Source organism: Sparus aurata, chromosome 15 (assembly GCF_900880675.1).
Source record: "Sparus aurata chromosome 15, fSpaAur1.1, whole genome shotgun sequence".
NCBI classification, from domain to species: Eukaryota; Metazoa; Chordata; class Actinopteri; order Spariformes; family Sparidae; genus Sparus; species Sparus aurata.
Genome location: NC_044201.1, coordinates 27,782,637 through 27,802,379, shown reverse-complemented (window position 1 = coordinate 27,802,379; position 19,743 = coordinate 27,782,637). Strand labels below are relative to the sequence as shown.

Below are 19,743 nucleotides of genomic sequence, written 5' to 3'. Positions count from 1 at the left end.
GAGAGCCCTTGTTTGTTGCTATTCAACGGCTGGCATCAAAATCCAACACAAACTACGTGACTAAAATGTATAAGTCTCACTTTGTATACTGTATCTTTATAGTTATAAATGCTTGTATTTTCATAAAAGTAGATTTTCTCAGACTGGTATTTTGTATTTTGATATATTTGATAAGGAAGTATTTGTAATTTGTAACAAGATCTGCAATCAGTCACCATCATCCCTCGTGTCTAGTGCCTCCAAACTCTCTGTTTAATGCAACAACGAGCAGGCTGTGATGATGACGACAAAGTACTAAATGCATCAATAATACTCCAGGAAGCAGTCAGATATCTGGAGCGATGATGTTTTTATTTCAACTCGGTATCTGAGGTACATATTTACTGATTTCACACAAATGATACCAGGCTACATGTATGTTGTTCACACGTTAGCACGACACGGAGAACACTTACATCAACATGACACAAGACATGCACAGACGAGGCAGAGGCGGGAGTGAGCGCTGGGTGGCTGACTGCACCGACCAACGAAGAACCAACCAATCACAATGGGCGATTATTACTGACTCGAAGGGGGTGAGGAGAGGACGAGGGGGGAGAGAGAGAGAGAGACGAGGAGGGTGGACAGACGAGGAGAGGAGGAAGTGAAGGAGAGTAAAAGAGGAGAGGAGAGGGGCTAATACCTAAAATATTAAGACAAGTCGTAACACTGAGCACCATAATAAACAATAAATAATATTCTCAGTATTGACAATAAATATTCGTAATCTCATTAAATAACATAAGTATCCCTTTTCATCACATATATATCCTTAAATCTGATATGAGCTGCACACTTTCCCGTCAAATTATGATTTACCTTACTGCAGTGGACACACACACACACACACACACACACACACTCTCACACACACTCTCTCACATACACACACACTTTTTATTTCCATTCTTTCTCTTTAAGTACAAGTCAGTCCAGTGTTACGAGAGCAATACTGCAGGAACAGAGGGACACGGGGTCGTTTAAAGGTGATGCTTAGCTAGTTGGGGGTCACATGCAGACTGATATGTACAACTGTAAACTCCCTCAGTCCCGCCCTCCCTCTCTTTTACCCCCACTTTCTTATTTCTGCCTGCATCTTTCCTCTCTCTTCTGTAACTTCCCTCTCTTCTTGTCTCCCTCCCTGTCTCCCCCTTCTTTACTTGTTGTCTATTTCAGGTCTCCGGCGTCTCCCTGGATGGTCTTTTTGATGCGCAGCAGCATCGTGGTCAACCACTGGTCCAGACGAGACACCGAGTCGAAATCCTTGACGGCCTCTGTGAACGCCTCGCTGTTCTGCTCCTCGTGGGCTTCAAGGAGTTTCTGTGGCAACGAAAACATGTGACTTATGGACCTATTTTTGATCTTAATCAATACGGCCTCAGGGTCCGGACTCCCACCGTGAGGTGAGGTGCTACAGAAGCGTCTCCTGTCACCATGTGTGGCAGCGTCATAAAGAAAAAAGAGGCAGCTGGTGAATTTACCTCCAGGGCATCTATAATACTCATTGCTGTATAATTGTTGTTGATTATATTTTGCATTATTGATCTAAATCCACAAAGGAGCAAGTAACTTAAGTTATCAAATAAATGTTGTGGGGTAGAAAGTGCAACACTCGCCTCTGAATTGTGGTGAAAGTGAAAGTATAAAGTAGCAGAACATTTTAATTTGACTGAAAATTCAAACAGATAACAGCGACAAACACAATGTGTACGCCCACTCTGAAGGTCATTTAATAAAAATATCTTTATGCCACACCTTTTTACGACATATCAAAGTGTTAGCTTGAGGTGAGCATGTTAAGTTTTAAGAGATACATAAAAAAAAAAATCGTTTACCTTTAACAGTTTGAGCTCTCTGGAGTCTGAGAAGGCTGGAAACATCTCCTCATATTTCTCTATGGCCAACTAGAAACACACACAAATACATTCATGTTAGTTACATTTACAAACGAGGTCACCGCACGAGACATTAAATTATTTAAAGCCATCGGTAAGCATCACATTTACAGGTCAGTGATGTGACTGATGTGATGTGAATGTTCATGTGGTTTAATTAGAAATTCAAAAGTGCTGAATTTGGAATTAAGCTCACACGCTTCTTTTTCTTGAGGACCGGTTCTAACATCCTCAATTTTTACTTTTCAATAAAACAAGCTATGAACTATGTTTATGAACTATCTTCTAGTAAATAAACCTATTGTAATACCATTGTTTTCATTATCATAATGACTTTAAGGAATCATGTCGGTCAAATCAGCTCTCTGAAGCTTCACGGTCTTCTAACCAACGTACAAAAACTTGTAGCAAAGCACAAGAACCCCTGACGACCCGAACTGCTGCATGCAAAGGTTAAAATCTCTCTCTGAAATATCACACATGCATCCGTATCCGTAACTGTCTGACTCGCTGTGTGAGTTACCTTGGCGTTCAGTTCGTCCACTATGAAATGACACAGCGAAGCCTTGAAGAAATACTCTTTGGCGTTGTACTTCAGCAGAGGATTGTCCATGGTGCTCATAGCAACCTGGAACACACACAAGTGCAGATAAACACACACACTTTAACATTTATCAACTGTTATATCTATTAAAGGGTGTACAGGTGTGTTCCTCGTCTGTTACCTGTTCGTAGATTTCGATAGCTTTCGGATACTGCTCCAGCTGAGCGCTGTAGTGTCCGACCTTCAGCAGACATTTGTTGGCTGAGCTGAAACACAAACACACAGAATCACACACGAGTATAAGTGTTTTATTATTGTCTCCGCCATTATGTTCACCGCCTGAAAGCAATAGGAGGAACATTCACCAGGCTGAGCTTTCAAACACGAGTCTGATGTAGATGATGGACGACGCGTGACTCGACTGTAAAGGCCACCAGACATAAATCTATAGGAACGGGAGTGACCGCTTTATCTTATCTTAACGCACCGTCAGCATCTAATTATGGTGCAGAGCAGCTGAGCACAAGTTAGATACATAGAGAAAATATACAATATATATTTATGTACATGCATGATAACAGATTGTCCAGGCTCAGGGCCACAGCTAATGATTATGTTGTCGTTATTGATCAATTTTCAAATGTTTTTCTTGATTTCTAGTTTAAAAAGTGTCAGGAGAAGAAGACAGATTTTTTTTTTATTGTCCAGCATCAAATGATATTAAAATGACTGTCATTAATGAAGAAAAAAGCAGAAAATGTTTGACATGTTCGCTGAAAAATTGACTTAAACAACTGAAATTTTGACAAATCGTGTTGAATATATTCATGTATGTGAGTATTTTGCACGTACATTTACTCAAGTGCTGCACTTCAGTTCAGTTTGAAGGTATTTGTACTTCACTTGCATACTGGTATTCTCCTTTTTTGATACTTGATACTTCAACTTTAATACATTTATAAGACAAAAATCATACTTTTAACTCTCTACGTGTATTTGATCATTTTAGAAACCAGCTACTTTATAGATCACAGAGCATAAACTACACATTTTTATATCTATTTGATAAAAAATCTGATACAAAAAGCTGAAAATCTGATCTGATAAATATGAATTATAAATAATATATATGTAAAAATACATAGAATCTGCTTTTACTTGTACTTTTTATATTTTTCACATTTATTGCCAGATCATTGTTCACTTAAGTACATTTAATATCAGATTTTTACTCAAGTATTATGCGCATGGATGACTCTCACTTTTACCAAAGTTATATTTGAACACAATATTTTTTATCATTTATTAAAATATAACTTGTGGTTACTTCTTGATTAAACTGCACACGTACCTGTTAGATTCTTCTCCCTTGTAGTAGTCTGCTGCCTGCTCATAGTGGGCGATGGCCTGAAAATAAAACATGACAAAACATCTAAAAAGTCAGCACATAAAATCGTGAATTATATTGAAATTAACACACAAAAAAAGGTTTGATTTAATTTGCAATTAATTCTATTTGCTCTCACGTACGTACCTTCTCAATATCAACCAGCTCTGACTCATAAACCTCTGCTATAGTGATGTGATGTTTGGCTGCGATGGTAAACCGACCCTGTAATCAACACACACACACACACACACACAGGGTGTTACTCAGAGATAAGGACGACCGTCACAGAGCAGACGAACGATCGAGGCGGAGCTCTCACCATGTCAGTGTAGATGTCGATGGCCTGATTTAAACAGTTGATGGCCTCTGGAAGCAGACGGAGAAGAACGTAAACAGAGATGTTATGAACACGAGAAAGTGGCTGCTGCAGCCTTCTGAGTCTGTTCAGCCAAATTAAAAACCCTCTCAGCTTCCTCCCCCTTGTGACTGCTAACCTGCTAACCCACAGTATTTTATTAAGCTCTTCACAGGGAGGCAGGAGAGCGGTTGCAAGCATAACCCAGATATCAATTTCCTCGCGCGAACCGGGGACCCATTTTAATCTTCCAACAATACTACCTGAGGGTCCGGACTCTGTTCTGTGGAGGGAAGTGATACAGAGGCTTTCCTTTTCATCATGCGTGGTCTGCCAAGGGCCACGATTATGAAGAAAAAGAGGCGGCTGAACACAAACTAAAGTAGTAATACAGGAGGAATGACTGAAAACTATGGAAACATGGAAAGAAGAATATTTCCAGGTGTAAATCATTGTTGGTTTGATCGTTAAAATTATTTAACATCTGACCTTTTAGATTTTGTACTGCTTTTCCTCTCCCTCTGTGAGTTCATGTGCATATCAAAGATCTTGAAAGTTAAAAAAAAATCAAAGTCTGCACCAACTGAGGCTCCTCTCTCCCACAGAAAACGCTGCTCCTGAATGCCTCGTCAGCAGTCCCGCCTTAAATTCAGTGACTTTGTGACATCACACTACGTCACCAAGTCACACATTGGCCTCATTTGCTGCCTAGCAGTTAGTTTGGCACGTAAACATTGATTTAGCACAGCTGCTGTTAGCGTTGCTGGCTCAGGCGTGTGTCAGCTGACCAATCAGAGCACTCTGAGTAATCAGGAGGAGGGGCCTTAAAGATACAGGAGCTAAAACAGACAGAATGAGGAAACCAAAGCAGGTAAACCTGTTCTAGCGCTAACCAAAAATGAAATTAAAAAGATTAAGAAACGGAGGACTGAGGGGCAAATTTGGGCAAAACTATGAATTAGGAGACACGACAGTGAAGCGCTAAAGATGATTTAAGTGAAATTATCCCAAAATCAACGACTGATATCAGTTTAATCAATGATTTAATTGAAAGACAAACAGATAAATTCCTTAAACAACTCATCCACTAATCATTTCAACTCCCAGCTGATCTGTGAATTTATCTCCTGATGGTCAACAGCAACCTAACTGAGTCTGATGAGGTAAATTATGTCAAAATACAAACTATAACAAGACAAATGATCTGTTAATCCACTAGTTTATATACTTTTTAGTAAAGAAGGCGACGCTTGAGGCTTTTTTCTTACATAACAAAGTGGTTAAAAGACACACAGACGACATCTCCTGTTTAAAAATGAAATTTTAGTTTGTTGGAGGAGCTGCGACAGAACCGAGCCGCACACACACTGGAATACTAAATAAATTGTGTGTGTTTGCACGCGTGTGTTTGTTAGACACACACGCGGCGCTCACCCTGTGGGTCGGCCTTCTTGTAGGCGTTGCCGGCGTCGACGAAGCTGGTGGCGGAGTCCAGTTTGTTCTGCAGCTGCATGTGGAGCCGGGCCGCCTGACAGAACGCATTCCCCGCGGCTAGACACACACACACACACACACGCACAGAGTCACAGTTTACACAATGCACTACAATCTGAGAAGGCACTCTTGATTTTTTAAAATTTGCACACTGTGTTCACAATTCAGGCTGTCGACACACATCAGGCGGCAGAACCATCAAACGCATCTGAGCTGCTAAATTCTGCTCAGCAGGATCTATTATTGGATCCTGGAGAGCACACGCTGTGATCTGCAGCCATGTTTGTCTCACTTGTTTGTCCATCCTGTCCTGAATTTTCATATCTGAGTCCCGTGTTTGTATATACGTTCAGAGCTCTCACTGCTCTGCAGGCCGGTGAATCATTTACATCCTGTTAAAACATTCAATTCAATGTATGTGTGTGTGTGTGCATGTGTGTGTTGGTGTTTGTGTGGGAGTTTGTTTATTCGTGCTCTGATTTACGTGTATATGGTTTCATCTCTTTATGATGTGTGTGTGTGTGTGTCGACGTACCGCTCCAGTTCTTTGCCATCTTAAACATGTTGGCTGCTCTGGCGTACATTTCACAGGCATCCTCCACCTTATGGTTTCCTCTGTAACACACACAAACACACACACACACACACACACACACACACACACACACACACACACACAAGAAAAAAAACAAAGACAAACACAATTAATCATTTCCTCTCTTTTTTTCTGGGCTCATGACGTCGTGATGCATTTTGCATGCAATCTTACGGAGCATTCATCTTCATTTTGCAGACGGTCACTCTGCGTGTTTTGACCCAGCATGCAGTGCAGTCCAGCTGAAGGACATCAGAGTGGAGGGCAGCTGAGGACACGTTCAGCCTGCAGGTGAAACTTTCTAAAATCTAATATTTTGGCCTCCCGTGAGACACAAATCTAGTTAAGTAAGGGCTCAGATGCACCTCAGTTTTTTTATACTTTAACCATGTTTGATTCTTATCTAGCCCATATCTGTGGCCATGTGACTGCAGCATGAACTAGTTCACACAGTGTTTACATCACTCTGCATGTGACGGAGCTCCGTGTGTGTCTGATGAAGGAGAAACTGGGATTTGTTGCAAAACAGAAATGTGCATTTTCTTATTTGCTTCAATAGAATTTTATGACTTTCATGACTAGCTCTTTGTGCATTCACAGTTGAGGTTAAAATCAGCTTATTTCTTCTGTTTTGTAGTTTAAAATCACTTGTTCTTACTTTCAAGCCGTCTCTTAAACAACTCTTTTATAAATTAATGTCACATGATTTCTACATGTGTGTTTCTGCACCAGGCATCGCAGCAGACAGCATCGCGTGTGAAGTAAAATGTTAAGATTCCTACAAATAAAATGAAAAAATCTCTTACAGCGTCATCAGAAATGAAATCAACAGAGAACTGCTGCTGAAGTGACCCCGGCTGAGTTAACTCGGAGCTCAGGCTCATTAAAAAAACATGCTGCTGGTTCCACGAGGGGAGAACAGATGTGACCCACTTCAGTTCTCGGGCCTGATTACAGAATTTATTATTATGTTGTTTATCAATAACATTGATTTTAGATCGGGAAGATGTAAAATGTGGACACGGATATTTTAAAGGTGGATTTCACCTCCAACGCTGCAACTAGATTGAAATGTTTTAGAGTTGAATTATTATATATTGTTATATATCAACTAATTTGGGTTTAAACTCAAACGGTGAAGCTGTAAACGATCTGACTGCCTCCCTGATGACAAGAGCGACAGTATATCTGCAATTTCTGCTCCTGTATCACTAAATTAAAAAGTCATGGAGTAAATCTAATCAGATTTTCTTTTTTTCTCTCTCTTTATGTCATATTTTGTTGTTTGTTTACAATCAGCCTTGGCCTGTAAGATTGGAGTAATTTGTGCTATTTTCCAAAATGTAGTGGATGATTTAATTGAGTAACAATCTTCATCACTGATTTCATGATGAATTGTTTGGTATTTAAAAAATTTAAGAAAATAGTTTTACATTTTGACTCTGAAGCCTCAGTTAGACGCCTTCAAATGTCTCGTTCTGTCCCAGCAACAAAACAAAAACCAGCATTATTCACTTTGTGTCAACACAACACAACGAAAAGCAACAGATGCATGCAAAAGTGTTTGCTTATTAACTTTCTATACATCGAGTTATTGATCAGTTAATCCTTGAACCTTGAACAACAGAGCACTGCTGTTTTATGAGAAAGTCTCCAACAGCATTGATGTTGTTTTAATTTCTCTACATCAGAGCTGCAACGTTGAGTCGATTAGAGGAAGTAAAAATGCTGAAAGTATTTTGATTAATCACTTCAGTCATTTTTAAAGGACGAATGTCAACAAAGGTTAAGTGCTGCAAACCAGCTGTACACATCTTCGTCTAACTGTGCACTGAAGTAGGATATTTGTGTGCTGATGTCATGTGATTTACACCGTTATCCTTCCCGTTTTATTTAACTGTGGTCGTTTTTGATTATCACACAAGTATCTGGCATTCCCTGGAAACATTAATATATTGTGTTTACATATCTTTGTGTGTTGGAGCTGGTTTGTTGTTCACAGTGTGTTGATGTAACGTGGTGTGTCTGTTGTGCGCTGTGGTTTTATGATACTGACGATTGAAAGCTGGAGTTTTAATCACACATGTAGAAAGCCAACGAGGGGCACGAGATGAAAAAGCAATATGTTAGTAAAGATTCTGAGTCGTCCGGGTCACAGTAACTCTGAGAGGTGAATCGTAGGTAACTGGACCTGTTTTAGTTTCTTGAAGATGTTTCACCTCCCATCAGAGAGGAACTGCTTTAAAGTCCAGTTGCCTACGATAAATCACTGAGGATCAATAGAGGTAAACTGTCTGTGCAGCTCATCAGGTTCATTCTGGAACTGTGTTAAACTGCATCGTCACTGTTACCAAATAGAATCCAAATAAATGAACAAAACAAAACAACTGATGGATTGTTTTCTGTCCTTTTTAAAGCAACAGATGTACATTTTCTGCAGCTTTTCTTTGTCATATATGACAGTAAATGCAGGTTATTTGGATTTTGGATCAGGATGCATGATATGGATTTATTTCAGCTGTTACAATCGCTATCACACCAGCGTAGACACGCGTGGCTCATGTCCACGTTACGTGGCTCTACGCAGGTGCAGCAGGTCGACGTCACAAGTGCGACAAAATCACGTTTGTTCTTCTTCTTCTCTGTTTTTATTGGCAGCTCACAAAACAGCTGCGTGTAGATGCAGCACTTATTTAGCCTACAAAGGTAATTTGGCTTTGTATTATCGGCTATAATTTCTTCATTTGCTGATAACTGATCAATTTTTCCATTATGGGCTATTAATCTACCTGTCTGATTTGTTTTGTGCAGCCCTGATGGTTGAACAGAAGGCGTCACTTTGGGTCTCTGGGAGGCCGTGACCAGCATTTTTTCACGATTCATTCGCATTTTATGGACTTAAAAAATGAATAACTGGCAGATTAATCAATAACAAAAATGATCCTTGGTTTTGGCCATATGCACCACATGCAACACTCACTCCTGATACAGGTGTGTAAAATATCAGGTGTCACCACTGCACATGATGATGTAGTGATGTAGACGCAGGAGCTCTCTCATCGGCCTCATGCATCTCTCAGGATGAGCACTCCTCGATCAATAGCCTCGGGCAGTCAGTCAGCTGATCAATCAGCTGAATGATCTATCTATCTATCTATCTATCTATCTATCTATCTATCTATCTATCTATCTTATGGTCCAGTGTTTCCATCTTACTTGTAAACATCAGCCCCTCCCACATAAATCTCTCTCTTTATCACGCACACGCACACACACACACACACACACACACACACACACACACACACACGCACACACACACACGCACGCACACACACACACACACACACACGGAGAGGAACAAAAAAAAACCAGCCCCCGCATCACCACATCACCACCGACTGGTTCCCCGCACACCGTCGCCGCCTCCCTGCACCTCTCGTCGGCCTCACGCGCTGTACCTCCCCGCTCCCCCTCCTCCTCTCCTCCTCCTCCCTCCTCCTCTCTCTCCCGCAGCTCATTAACATTTCTCTTGCGTGACAGGCCACGACACGCAGGCCACAGCTCAGATATGTCTATATATTTTTTTTGCGTGATACGACATAAAGATGCTGTGATGATGAAAACACGAGGACACAATGTCACCGCGAGAGTTACAGAGCAGATTATAAGAAACAGGCTGTAAAATGCGAACATGAGCGTCTGAGCTGATTGTTCTGCACCGCATGAACGCATCAGGGTTATTATAAGATTATTACAGGAGTATTTTAATGATGCGGGAAGCGGAAAACAGTCGACAGGCTGTGCGGGGCCCTGCGTGCAGGAATCCCCCCTCCTCCCGCACACACACACACACACACAGCAAAATGACAGCGAGGTAAACAGAAGCATCCTTTACCCGAACATCCCTCCGAGGAAGGATCCGGACGCTTTGACCTTCTTGTCGGCTTCAGCCATCAGCTGCATGGCCTCCTTCTCTTTGCCGGAGTTGTCCATGGCGAGCTGGGTCTGCCGCTGGGCTGGGAGCGATGCGAGGAGGACGAGAGGCCCGATGTTCCGCAGTGGACGGAGAGGAGAGGAGAGCAGAGGAGAGAGGAGGAGAGAGAGAGAGAGAGAGAGGAGGCGAGGAGGGAGACGTCTCTGCTGGTGCTGATGCTGAGGGGAGGCTGCTGCGCTTCTTCTACGGAGAGAGAGGAAGGTCATTCGCGGAGCGGTGCTGCCATCTGGTGGAGAGAAGAGAGGCTGCAGACACGAAGTGGACGTTAATTTCTTAAAATCAATTTATTACAGCAGCGCCTTTTTCTAAAAACACAAGTACTATTGATTACTGTTGAAGTATGGTGGCCTCCAAGGGTCAAAACACAGCAACATTTCAGAAAACACAACATTCTGGAAAACGCAAAGTACGATTCAAGACACACAACATTTAACAAACACAACAAAACTTCATGAATTAATCACCTTTCTAAAATGTTGATTACTGTTATATGTATGTATGTATGTATGTTTGTATGGTGGCTCTAAAGTGTCAAAATACAACAACATATAACAACACACAACATTTTGGAAAGTGCAAAGACACTTCAAGAAACACAACAACATTAATAAACAACAACAAAATCTTCATGAAATGCGAAATGTGCAGTTTTCTGAAATGTTGACTTACTGTCATATGTATGTATGTTGGTATGGTGGCCCCAAGGGTCAAAATACAACAAAATTTAACACACAAGATTTCACAAAACACGACATTTTCGGGAAAATGTAAAGACAATTTAAGAAGCACAACAACATTTAATAAACCACAACAAAACTTCTTGAAATGTGAAATGTTGCATTTTCGTTTCGTTTTTATTTTTCAGGAAATATTGTGAGTTTTTTTTTAAATGCTGTGTCGTGTAAAACATTGCTGTGTTTTCTAAAATGCTGCTGTGTTTTGACCCTCAGGGCTTCCGTACCTCACAAATAATTGACCAATTCACCCCCAATATATTTCAATTTATCTTCAATTTATCTTTGTTTTCTGTGAAACATGTTCAGTTATTCTGCTGTTGTCTCCCTGCTGAGAAATTATACAACTTTGTATTTACTCCAGTAAGTTGTGGCATTTATATAGTAAATTATGGTAAATTATTTCCTTTTTCAAAATGATTAAACATCATCTACACTGTATTAATAGTGTATTATTAGACCTCTACATTTTTTCTAGTCATATATATATTTAAGTAGACTTGGTCTCAAATTTTATATTTTTACTTTCTATATTTTTACCTACTTTTGTTTCTTCTTCATATTCTTTTTCTTATAATTTCTTTGTGCTGTGACATTTCAGTTCTAGAGGAAGAAACCGTAACATCACCAGCCGTCCCACCTGAGGAATCAATAAAGTATTTCTGATTGATTTTGATGATGGTGCGAATATAAACTATTCCTTCTCTATAAAAGTTTTCTCCTTCCTCCTCAATTTCCAGCTAGTTCCACTCGTCACACTATAATGGAGGCTGTCGATTATTTTTTATTTTTCATGCTTAATGATTACGAGGTGACAGATTTGTTCTTTTCGGCCACTTGGAGGCAGCAGAACACAACAACGACCTGAAACACAAAACTCACATCTTCCACATATTATCACCTCCCAGCAGCCGTTACCACGACTACAGCATGAGCCCGTCAGAGGTGTCACTCACAGTGACAAACCAGCAGAGATTCTTCATCATCATCATCATCATCATCATCATCATCGTACTCTGCAGTTTTATTTCTCTCGTTTCAGCAATTTCCAGCTCATTATTTGGGTTTTATGGATGACAACTCCACTGTTTTGATTCACAAGTCGAGCAGAACTCGTTGGGATAAAGATGGTTTCTGACCCAAAGCCCGGTCTGCTGATTCTCCCCCTCATTTCCCTCATTCTGGTATCTTCTTGATGTACACTGTAACAGCATTTTTGTGTTAAATACCTTTAATTTTAACAGAATAAATTACGCTGTCGGTGTGAATTTGTGTGAGTCTTTGGCACATTACCATTCAGAGAATCTGTGCTCAACACTGCTGGTTTAACAAAGTGCACAATTTAAATCTTTAAATCTTTAAATCTTCCATCCAGGATGAAATATGAGCATTTTATTTGCTTCTCCCTCTCAAACTCACCGAGGAGAACAAGGTGCAACTTCACAGCGCAGCACCACCAGAGACTGTTGTTGTTGTGGAGAAAAAACGGTGTGAAAATGAATCATAACTCAGGAGAATACAGGAGAATTACGAGCCTCAGGAGGAAAATAAAGATAATCAGTGTTTGTACGTCACCTGGTCATCAGCAGAGAGCCGGTGGAGACCAGAAACAGGTTCACCATATCAACCAAACTTATGATGTTTTATTGATGTCTGCTGAAGTTCAGAGTGTTGTGTGGTTGTTTTACACATCGGGGACCTTTAAACTGACAGAATCAGACAGAAACAGTCATTTTGTTTTGGATTTATAGTGACGATAAATCAACTAACTCAGACCTGACGTTGAGAATCACTCCTCTAGATGTACATTTGATTTAGATTTCCACATTTTTAGGGACTCTAAATCAATAAATTTGGTATCTTTGGAAAACTTGGGTAAGTCTGTGGGTTTGAGTGTGATCTCTCAACCTTAACATGTAATTATAAACCCAATTAAGGTTTATCTGAAGTTTTGTGAGCCATTTTTGTGACGCTGGACTCTCCTGTTTTTATTTAATTTTCCCTGACCTATTGCAGGAGTCAGCGTCATTTGATTCCGTAGAAACTTAAGATTTTACATTTGCTTTGCCCTACAGTGGATGAATTTACCAGAATTAAATAAAAATGAAAGTCAAATTAGGTGTTTCTTCCATTTACTGTGAACTCAGACAGAAACTCAGCTAATGTAATACTTTTTGTTTTAATAAAAGACGTTATAATATCCCAGTTTAGTTTTTTGTTGGTGTAATCCTTCATTACCAACCACAAATATATTAGAAATAAACATATGATTGATTGAAGGTCCGTTGCCTGTTCGTCCTGAGGCAGAAACTCGTTGGGTCTACTTGACAAATCAACGCTGCAGAACGTGACGGTGTCATCACGTTTACTACGGAGGCCCTGAACGCCCAAACAAGACACATGTGACACTGAAAAGCTTAGAAACTCTCCTTTACATTAGTTTTTAAAGCATATGGAAAGAATAAGTGGTTCAATAGTTATAAAACATTTCAGGACATTAACTACATTTCTGTCTTTTGAGGGTCAAAAGATTAAAAAGGACGATAATATTACTACGACTGAGAAGAAAGCAACACAAATCAACAAGCAACACGTTGAGAAACAAACCAGTCGCCCACAACAAGCTGAAAAAAGCAGCGTACACTGAACGTATAACTATTGATTAAACGTCCATCGACAGGCCGAGACTGACGGACCGTCTCCCAGCGTATAAAACCCTCCTCCATCTTCCTCCCACCGTGACAGCCCGCCGCCTCTCTGTGAAAGCCCTCATTATTATAAGCTCACACAAAAACACTGCAAAGTTTTTTTGTGCACGGACACGAAGGCAGTCGATGTGACTGACAACAGTAATTATCTCTCTCGGCTCTCCTACGCCTCGTCACAGCATCTTAAGAAGATAACACGGGAATATCGACTGATGGCACCTCGTTTTTTTTTTTTTTTAGATCAAATCATTTTTAATAGTCTTTCAGGTAAAATAGCATTCAGTAAAACCAAGAAACAATTCAACTGTTCAACGATAAAAGCATGCTCAGTTTAATCACTAAAGCGTTCAACAAGGCGTTTTTGTTTGGGGGGAACCTGAGGCCACTTTTTTCGCAGACTTCAACGTGTTTTTTTAACAGATCGTTTTCAAAGTTGGTGACAGAATAGTGAGGTACTTTAACGTTAGCACACAGAGTTAGCAGCTGAGTCTATAAATATTGCAGTGTAGGCTACCTTAAAGGGATATTCCGGTGTAAGTTTAATCCATGGTCTAACACACCTTGAAACTGTGTTAGACTCCCTCTCGAGAGATCAAGTTAGCAGACCGCTAATTTACGGAGTTTTATCAACCTCAGAAATGACCGCACGACATCAATACACTGCAGTAAATGGATCCAAATATAAACCGCCACCAAAAAGCCACAAATAATGCTCAGAACAGCACCAAACTTCAGCAACAGTACAAATAGGGTCTCAGCACATAGTCCGGGGCATCTAACCTCCGCTAGCTTAGCTGGATTTCTATTGTGAAGCTAAAAACAGATTTCAACTCTCCTCCATCAGCTTCCGGGTCGAGAAGTCCCGACGTGACGATTACCGAGTGCGGTTAGAAATGCTCAATTCCGTTCTTTTCCCTGTCCGCTCTCGATAATAACTGTTATAAACTAGCAGGTAAGACACATATGAACTTTGATTGCTTTTCCATGGAGTCATAATCATACATTTTCATCCATGAGCCGCGGAACTCTACTGCACTCGGTAATCGACTCGTCGGGACTTCCCGTCAACAGGAAGCTGCTGCAGAAGAGTGGTAAATTTAGTCAGCTTTTCAGTAGAAATCCAGCTAAGCTAGCGGAGGTTAGATGCCCCGGACTATGTGCTGAGACCCTATTTGTACTGTTGCTGAAGTTTGGTGCTGTTCTGAGCATTATTTGTGGCTTTTTGGTGGCGGTTTATATTTGGATCCATTTACTGCAGTGTATTGTTGTCGTGCGGTCGTTTCTGAGGATGATAAAACTCCGTAAATTAGCGGTCTGCTAACTTGATCTCTCGAGAGGGAGTCTAACACAGTTTCACGGTGATTTAGACCATGGATTACATTTACACTGGAATATCCCTTTAACGAGGTTCAGGTACAGCAGATTCGTTCAAATCTCAATCAGCAGTGGCTTAAAATCTGAAGGAAACGGTTCCCGGCAAAAAAAAAGGGTTGTTGAACACAGCTGAAGCCTCAGTTAGAACAAGTCCAGAAGAAAAAAAAAACAAAACAAAACATGGAAAATGTTCCAACAAATGTGTTTTCTGGAAGATCACTGTACAAAGAGAGACGAGCTCCGTTCATTTTACATGTTTTTTTTTTTACAAAAACTGTGCACTCTGAAACAAATCTGAACAGTTTTATAAATAGTTTTTTTACGCTCTCGGTGCTTAATCATCGTGAAAATAACAGTTAATAAATAAATAGGTCATCAGAATTGTAACTATGTTAAACAACTTTCACATCAAAACAAATAAATCATGCAGTGGCAGCAGACTTTGAGGCTCTTGGTCTAACAGGACGTCCGACTGTCAGAGCGCTCGGAGGGAACTGATGGGACGTCGCTGCTCGGCCGGAAAACTCAAACAAAAGAAATAAAATAAACTGGTGAAACTGTAAGAGTTTGTTCTTATCCCACAACGTTTCTGTGCAAATGCTCTCCTCTTCCCATAAACACTATCGAAACTAAAGTCCACAGGTCTATAAATGTCTTAAGCTAACAGTCACACTATCGTAATATGATGTTAGTAACTTAAGAGAAATCAACATTGAGATTATTATTTTTTTTATCCCCAGATCTCATGAATAAATAAATAAATAAATAAGTGCATAATCGAACTATTAAAGGTTGTGATAAAGGATCCAGTTGTAGTCGACGGCATAAATCATGTAGAATACAAACAGCCTGTTTCTCCGTCCTCACTCATTGTACTCGGTCTGACATGTTATACAGACGACTGTCAGCTTCTAAATGAACAATCAGGTACAAAAAAACAAACAAAACTGTGCAGTTGAAATATTACATGACATCAGATGCATTCATGTACAAACCTCGAAGTCAGAAGCTGTTTAAAACGTGAATGAAAACAGAATGTGATGGTTTACAAGAGAGCGGAGAAAGTTGGACGGTCGTATTTGTAAAATCTTTGAATGTTTTTCTTTATCAGTCCATTTTTAGCGTGAACTGCCTCCTTATTTGTTTCTCTCTCGTGACTCCTCAGCAGCTGCAACCTTCGCTCCTGCAGACAAGTTTGGTTAAAGTGCTTTTAAAGTGTTTTCATCTTCTGTGAGTTACAGAAATACCTTAAATTCTTTTTTCTTTCTGTCAGTATGTCAGTAAGTTTTCCCTCACTTGAATCGAGGGTCTGAGGACAGAGGATGTCCCTCGCTCTACAGACCGTACTGACAGTTGTTTGTTTCTTTTATGTGAATATTTTATGTTTTAAGTTGTTGTTTGATTCATGCAAAACTTTCTTTACGCTGCTGTCTTGGCCAGAACTCGCTTGTAAAAGAGATTTTTGAACCTGAACGGGAATATTACTGGCAAAATAAAAGGTTAAATAAAATAATAATAACTAAATAAAATGTTTGAAAGTTGTTATTCGGTATATTTACAAAAAACTTTGAATATATTGTTTTCAATTGTCAAAAAGGAAATAATCACATTCTGTTTTATTTATGTTTTAAACAGCTTTTTGTTCATGACTTTGGGTTTTGACACCAAACGATTTTCCCACATCCTTAAAAAATTGTGTGCAGTATTCACATGACACTGTTGTACGTGTATCATCTTCTCCACTTCGGAGCACATCATGTTTTTATTATAATATGCAACAAATCTCTAAGTGTACTTTAATAATCTTGGTGCAGAATGCGAGAGAGGAGCGTACTGTGAGCTGAAGTGCCCTTCAGCAAAAAGCCACTGACCTCCAGCTGCTGCAGCATGGCCGCCGGAGAATCATTACTGCAGCAGCTGCGTCGCTGTTAATGATGAATAAAGAAGAAGAAATACAGTCGGTGGCAGAAGTGAAACTGTTAAAACTGTTACCTTTCTATGCTGCAGTGTGTCATTGAAATAACGTCTCTGCAGGTGCATAAAGAACAGAAGTATGAACAGAAGAAAGATAGATAGATAGATAGATAGATAGATAGATAGATAGATTGATAGATTGATAGATAGATAGATAGATAGATTGATAGATTGATAGAGTTTCCATGCAGTACAAACTGTCGGGTTTCAGTTGTCTGTCAAATGAACAGATGACAGAAAATAAACGCTGAAGAACAGCATGAAGAAGAAGTGCATGCTCGAATGGAATCAGAAAAATAAAATCGTCGAAGCATCCTCCCGTTAAAAACAAACGAACAGTCTGCACAATCTTGACGTCTCCTTTCGTTTCACGCCGACGCTTCCCTTCTGTTTCCCGGTTTCTTAGTTCCTCTGGATTCGCTTCGTTTCCCTTCAGTCCTCCTCCGACAGAGTCTCGTGTGGCGTCGACGATCGGGACTTGCTGTGACCTCTGACCTCGGTCTTCCTGTCCTGCAGGAAGTCTTCGATCTCTCCCGGCAAACACTGGAACTTCTCCTGGAAATCTGCCTCCACGGCTCCCTGCAGCTGGAGAGAAAAGAAGAGAAGGGTTTAATTCAAATGTACCATGAACATCTTTCGGTTTCATTGATACAGCGATGAGCTCCTGCTGCATTATATCAGAAGAATCAGCGAAATGTATCGGCGATGACTCAGATTCTCGTCAACAAAGACACAGACATTTGTCTCGTTAATTTCGTCCTGGTGAGACAGATGGATTGTACATTCAGAGAAAGCGACCAGCTGTTGTCGGCCATTACCGCCAACGGTTCAGCAGCTCAAAGATGGCTGCCAGAGGGCGCGTTACATCACTGAAACGCCCGGCGTTGACGTCAGCGCTGATCCTAAAGTGTGTAGGTGTGGAGCTGCAGACAGCGGCAGCAGCAGCTCGGAGCTCCGTGGAGAAGAAATGTCTCGCTGTGTGGCGCATTCAAACGTGAAGCATGCAGAATGAGAGCGTTAGAGATGACGGGCGGTGAGAGAGACGGCTTGAATGTGTGTTTTCACCTTTGGTTTCTGGTCTTGGATCTCCTGCAGGAGCTCATTGTACTGTTCCACCAGCTGATCGTGACGCTTGGCCTGAGTCTCCTCCAGCTGCAGACAGAAACACACACACACACACACACAGACAATCAAAGAGTCTTATGAAGCGTTTCATGATCCGCAGACGAGATAGACACATTAAATATTCATCGCCGTCTTGGCAGCATTCAGTCTAAAGAAAGAAATGTCTTTAATCCGGACTCTCCATCCTCCGCTCACCCGTTTTATGTTCTGGACGACTTCATTGACGTAGGACTTATTGATCTCAATCTTCTCCCTGGGAACACACAGTCAGACAGGACTTTGAGTTTGAGCTACACAGTCGTGTTGTGCAGTGGATTAATGTCGATGTGTGTGTGTGTGTGTGCGGATCGTACTCTTCTGCCAGATGTTTCTCTTTGGTCTTCGCTTGGTTGATCTTCTCCGTTCTCCTTCGATCCATCTGCCTCTTCAGCTCCTTTTTCTCCCTGTAGCGGCAGGAAAACAGCAGGAAAATTATTAGAAATGTTCACTTTGGTGTCTAAACAGCTGGTAGCAGGTGTTCTTATCACCTCTAAATTCTCAGACACTAAATATCATAATGAAAAGTCTGACACACGATCACCTCTGGACTGATTAAAACCCTCAATTTTAAGGGTTTAATATGAATACAAATAGAGAACAGGAATACATTTTGATGGGAAAATGACGTTTTCTAAAATCTGAGTCAAAGTCAGCGTTTTAATGAAAACTAATCTTCAACTCTCAAACATAAATTTGTTCTAAAAGCTTCAGTTTCGTTTCATCTGACTGTTTTGAGGTGCTCTGCAGAGATTCAGGCCGCCTGGAACAGCTCGGAGAGAAAGAAGGCAGCTGGTGTCACAGAATATCGATCCATATCGATTCTGAACATGTCGAATGGTTCCAATACTGATTTTCCCACAGTATCAATACACCTACACACACACACACACACTTCCTCCCACTCTTCTCACTGCAGTCAGGAGTAAATTAACTCAGACTCTGTTGTGTGCTTTACAAACGCAGAACACAAACCTTGTTATATTCTCGCCCGTGGTATCAGACGTAAAGCCCAATATCATTATTTTTCAAGGAAAATAAAAGCAGCTCTAACGCCCAAACGTTTGTCAGCTCAGTGCCACATTTGTAACTTACTTGTCGCAGATGTCTTTGAGTTTCTTCATCTGGGTGTTGTGACTCTCCTCAGCCAGACTGGTCAGTCGCTCCGTCAGCTGCAGGAACGAAAGATTTAAAATCGTTCATCCAAACACAAAGAACCAAAGTTTTTAGAGACCGGGGTTAAAGTCAGTTCTTCCAGCAGCACTTGGTTTGGTTTGACTTTTACCATTTTAATGTGTTCCCTCTGCAGATACTTCTGACTGTAGTACTGTTCCTGCCTCAGAGCCAGAAGCTGCTGCTGCTGCTCGTCTCTCAGCTGCTGGAGGCGCTCGTCCTTCTCGCTGTCGGAACCAGAGCTCCTGAATAAAAAACAAACAAACACACAGATGTTTCCGACCTGCACAACGAACACGCCGACTCG

At 40.8% G+C, this 19,743-nt stretch overlaps 2 protein-coding genes across 2 annotated transcripts in view; both read right to left on the bottom strand.

The window, feature by feature from the left end:
• Positions 1-330: 330 nt before the first annotated feature.
• Positions 331-10,495, bottom strand: napba (N-ethylmaleimide-sensitive factor attachment protein, beta a). Its single transcript, XM_030442654.1, has 10 exons — positions 10,214-10,495; positions 6,256-6,335; positions 5,661-5,777; positions 4,191-4,237; positions 4,016-4,093; positions 3,833-3,888; positions 2,663-2,747; positions 2,461-2,565; positions 1,878-1,946; positions 331-1,362 (listed from the first exon to the last, which is right to left on the bottom strand). Exons 1-10 carry the CDS (start codon positions 10,309-10,311, stop codon positions 1,210-1,212), a joined length of 888 nt encoding a protein of 295 aa, XP_030298514.1. The 5' UTR covers positions 10,312-10,495; the 3' UTR covers positions 331-1,209.
• A 4,818-nt stretch (positions 10,496-15,313) lies between these two features.
• plcb1 (phospholipase C beta 1) overlaps positions 15,314-19,743 on the bottom strand; it is a 28,561-nt gene continuing 24,131 nt past the window's right edge. Inside the window, exons 27-32 of the mRNA XM_030442134.1 lie at positions 19,549-19,681; positions 19,359-19,435; positions 18,581-18,670; positions 18,423-18,480; positions 18,168-18,254; positions 15,314-17,687 (exon numbers count right to left, since the gene is read on the bottom strand). Coding sequence (XP_030297994.1) covers positions 17,535-17,687; positions 18,168-18,254; positions 18,423-18,480; positions 18,581-18,670; positions 19,359-19,435; positions 19,549-19,681 — 598 coding nt within the window. The 3' untranslated portion in view covers positions 15,314-17,534. The remainder of the gene's footprint in view (positions 17,688-18,167; positions 18,255-18,422; positions 18,481-18,580; positions 18,671-19,358; positions 19,436-19,548; positions 19,682-19,743) is intronic.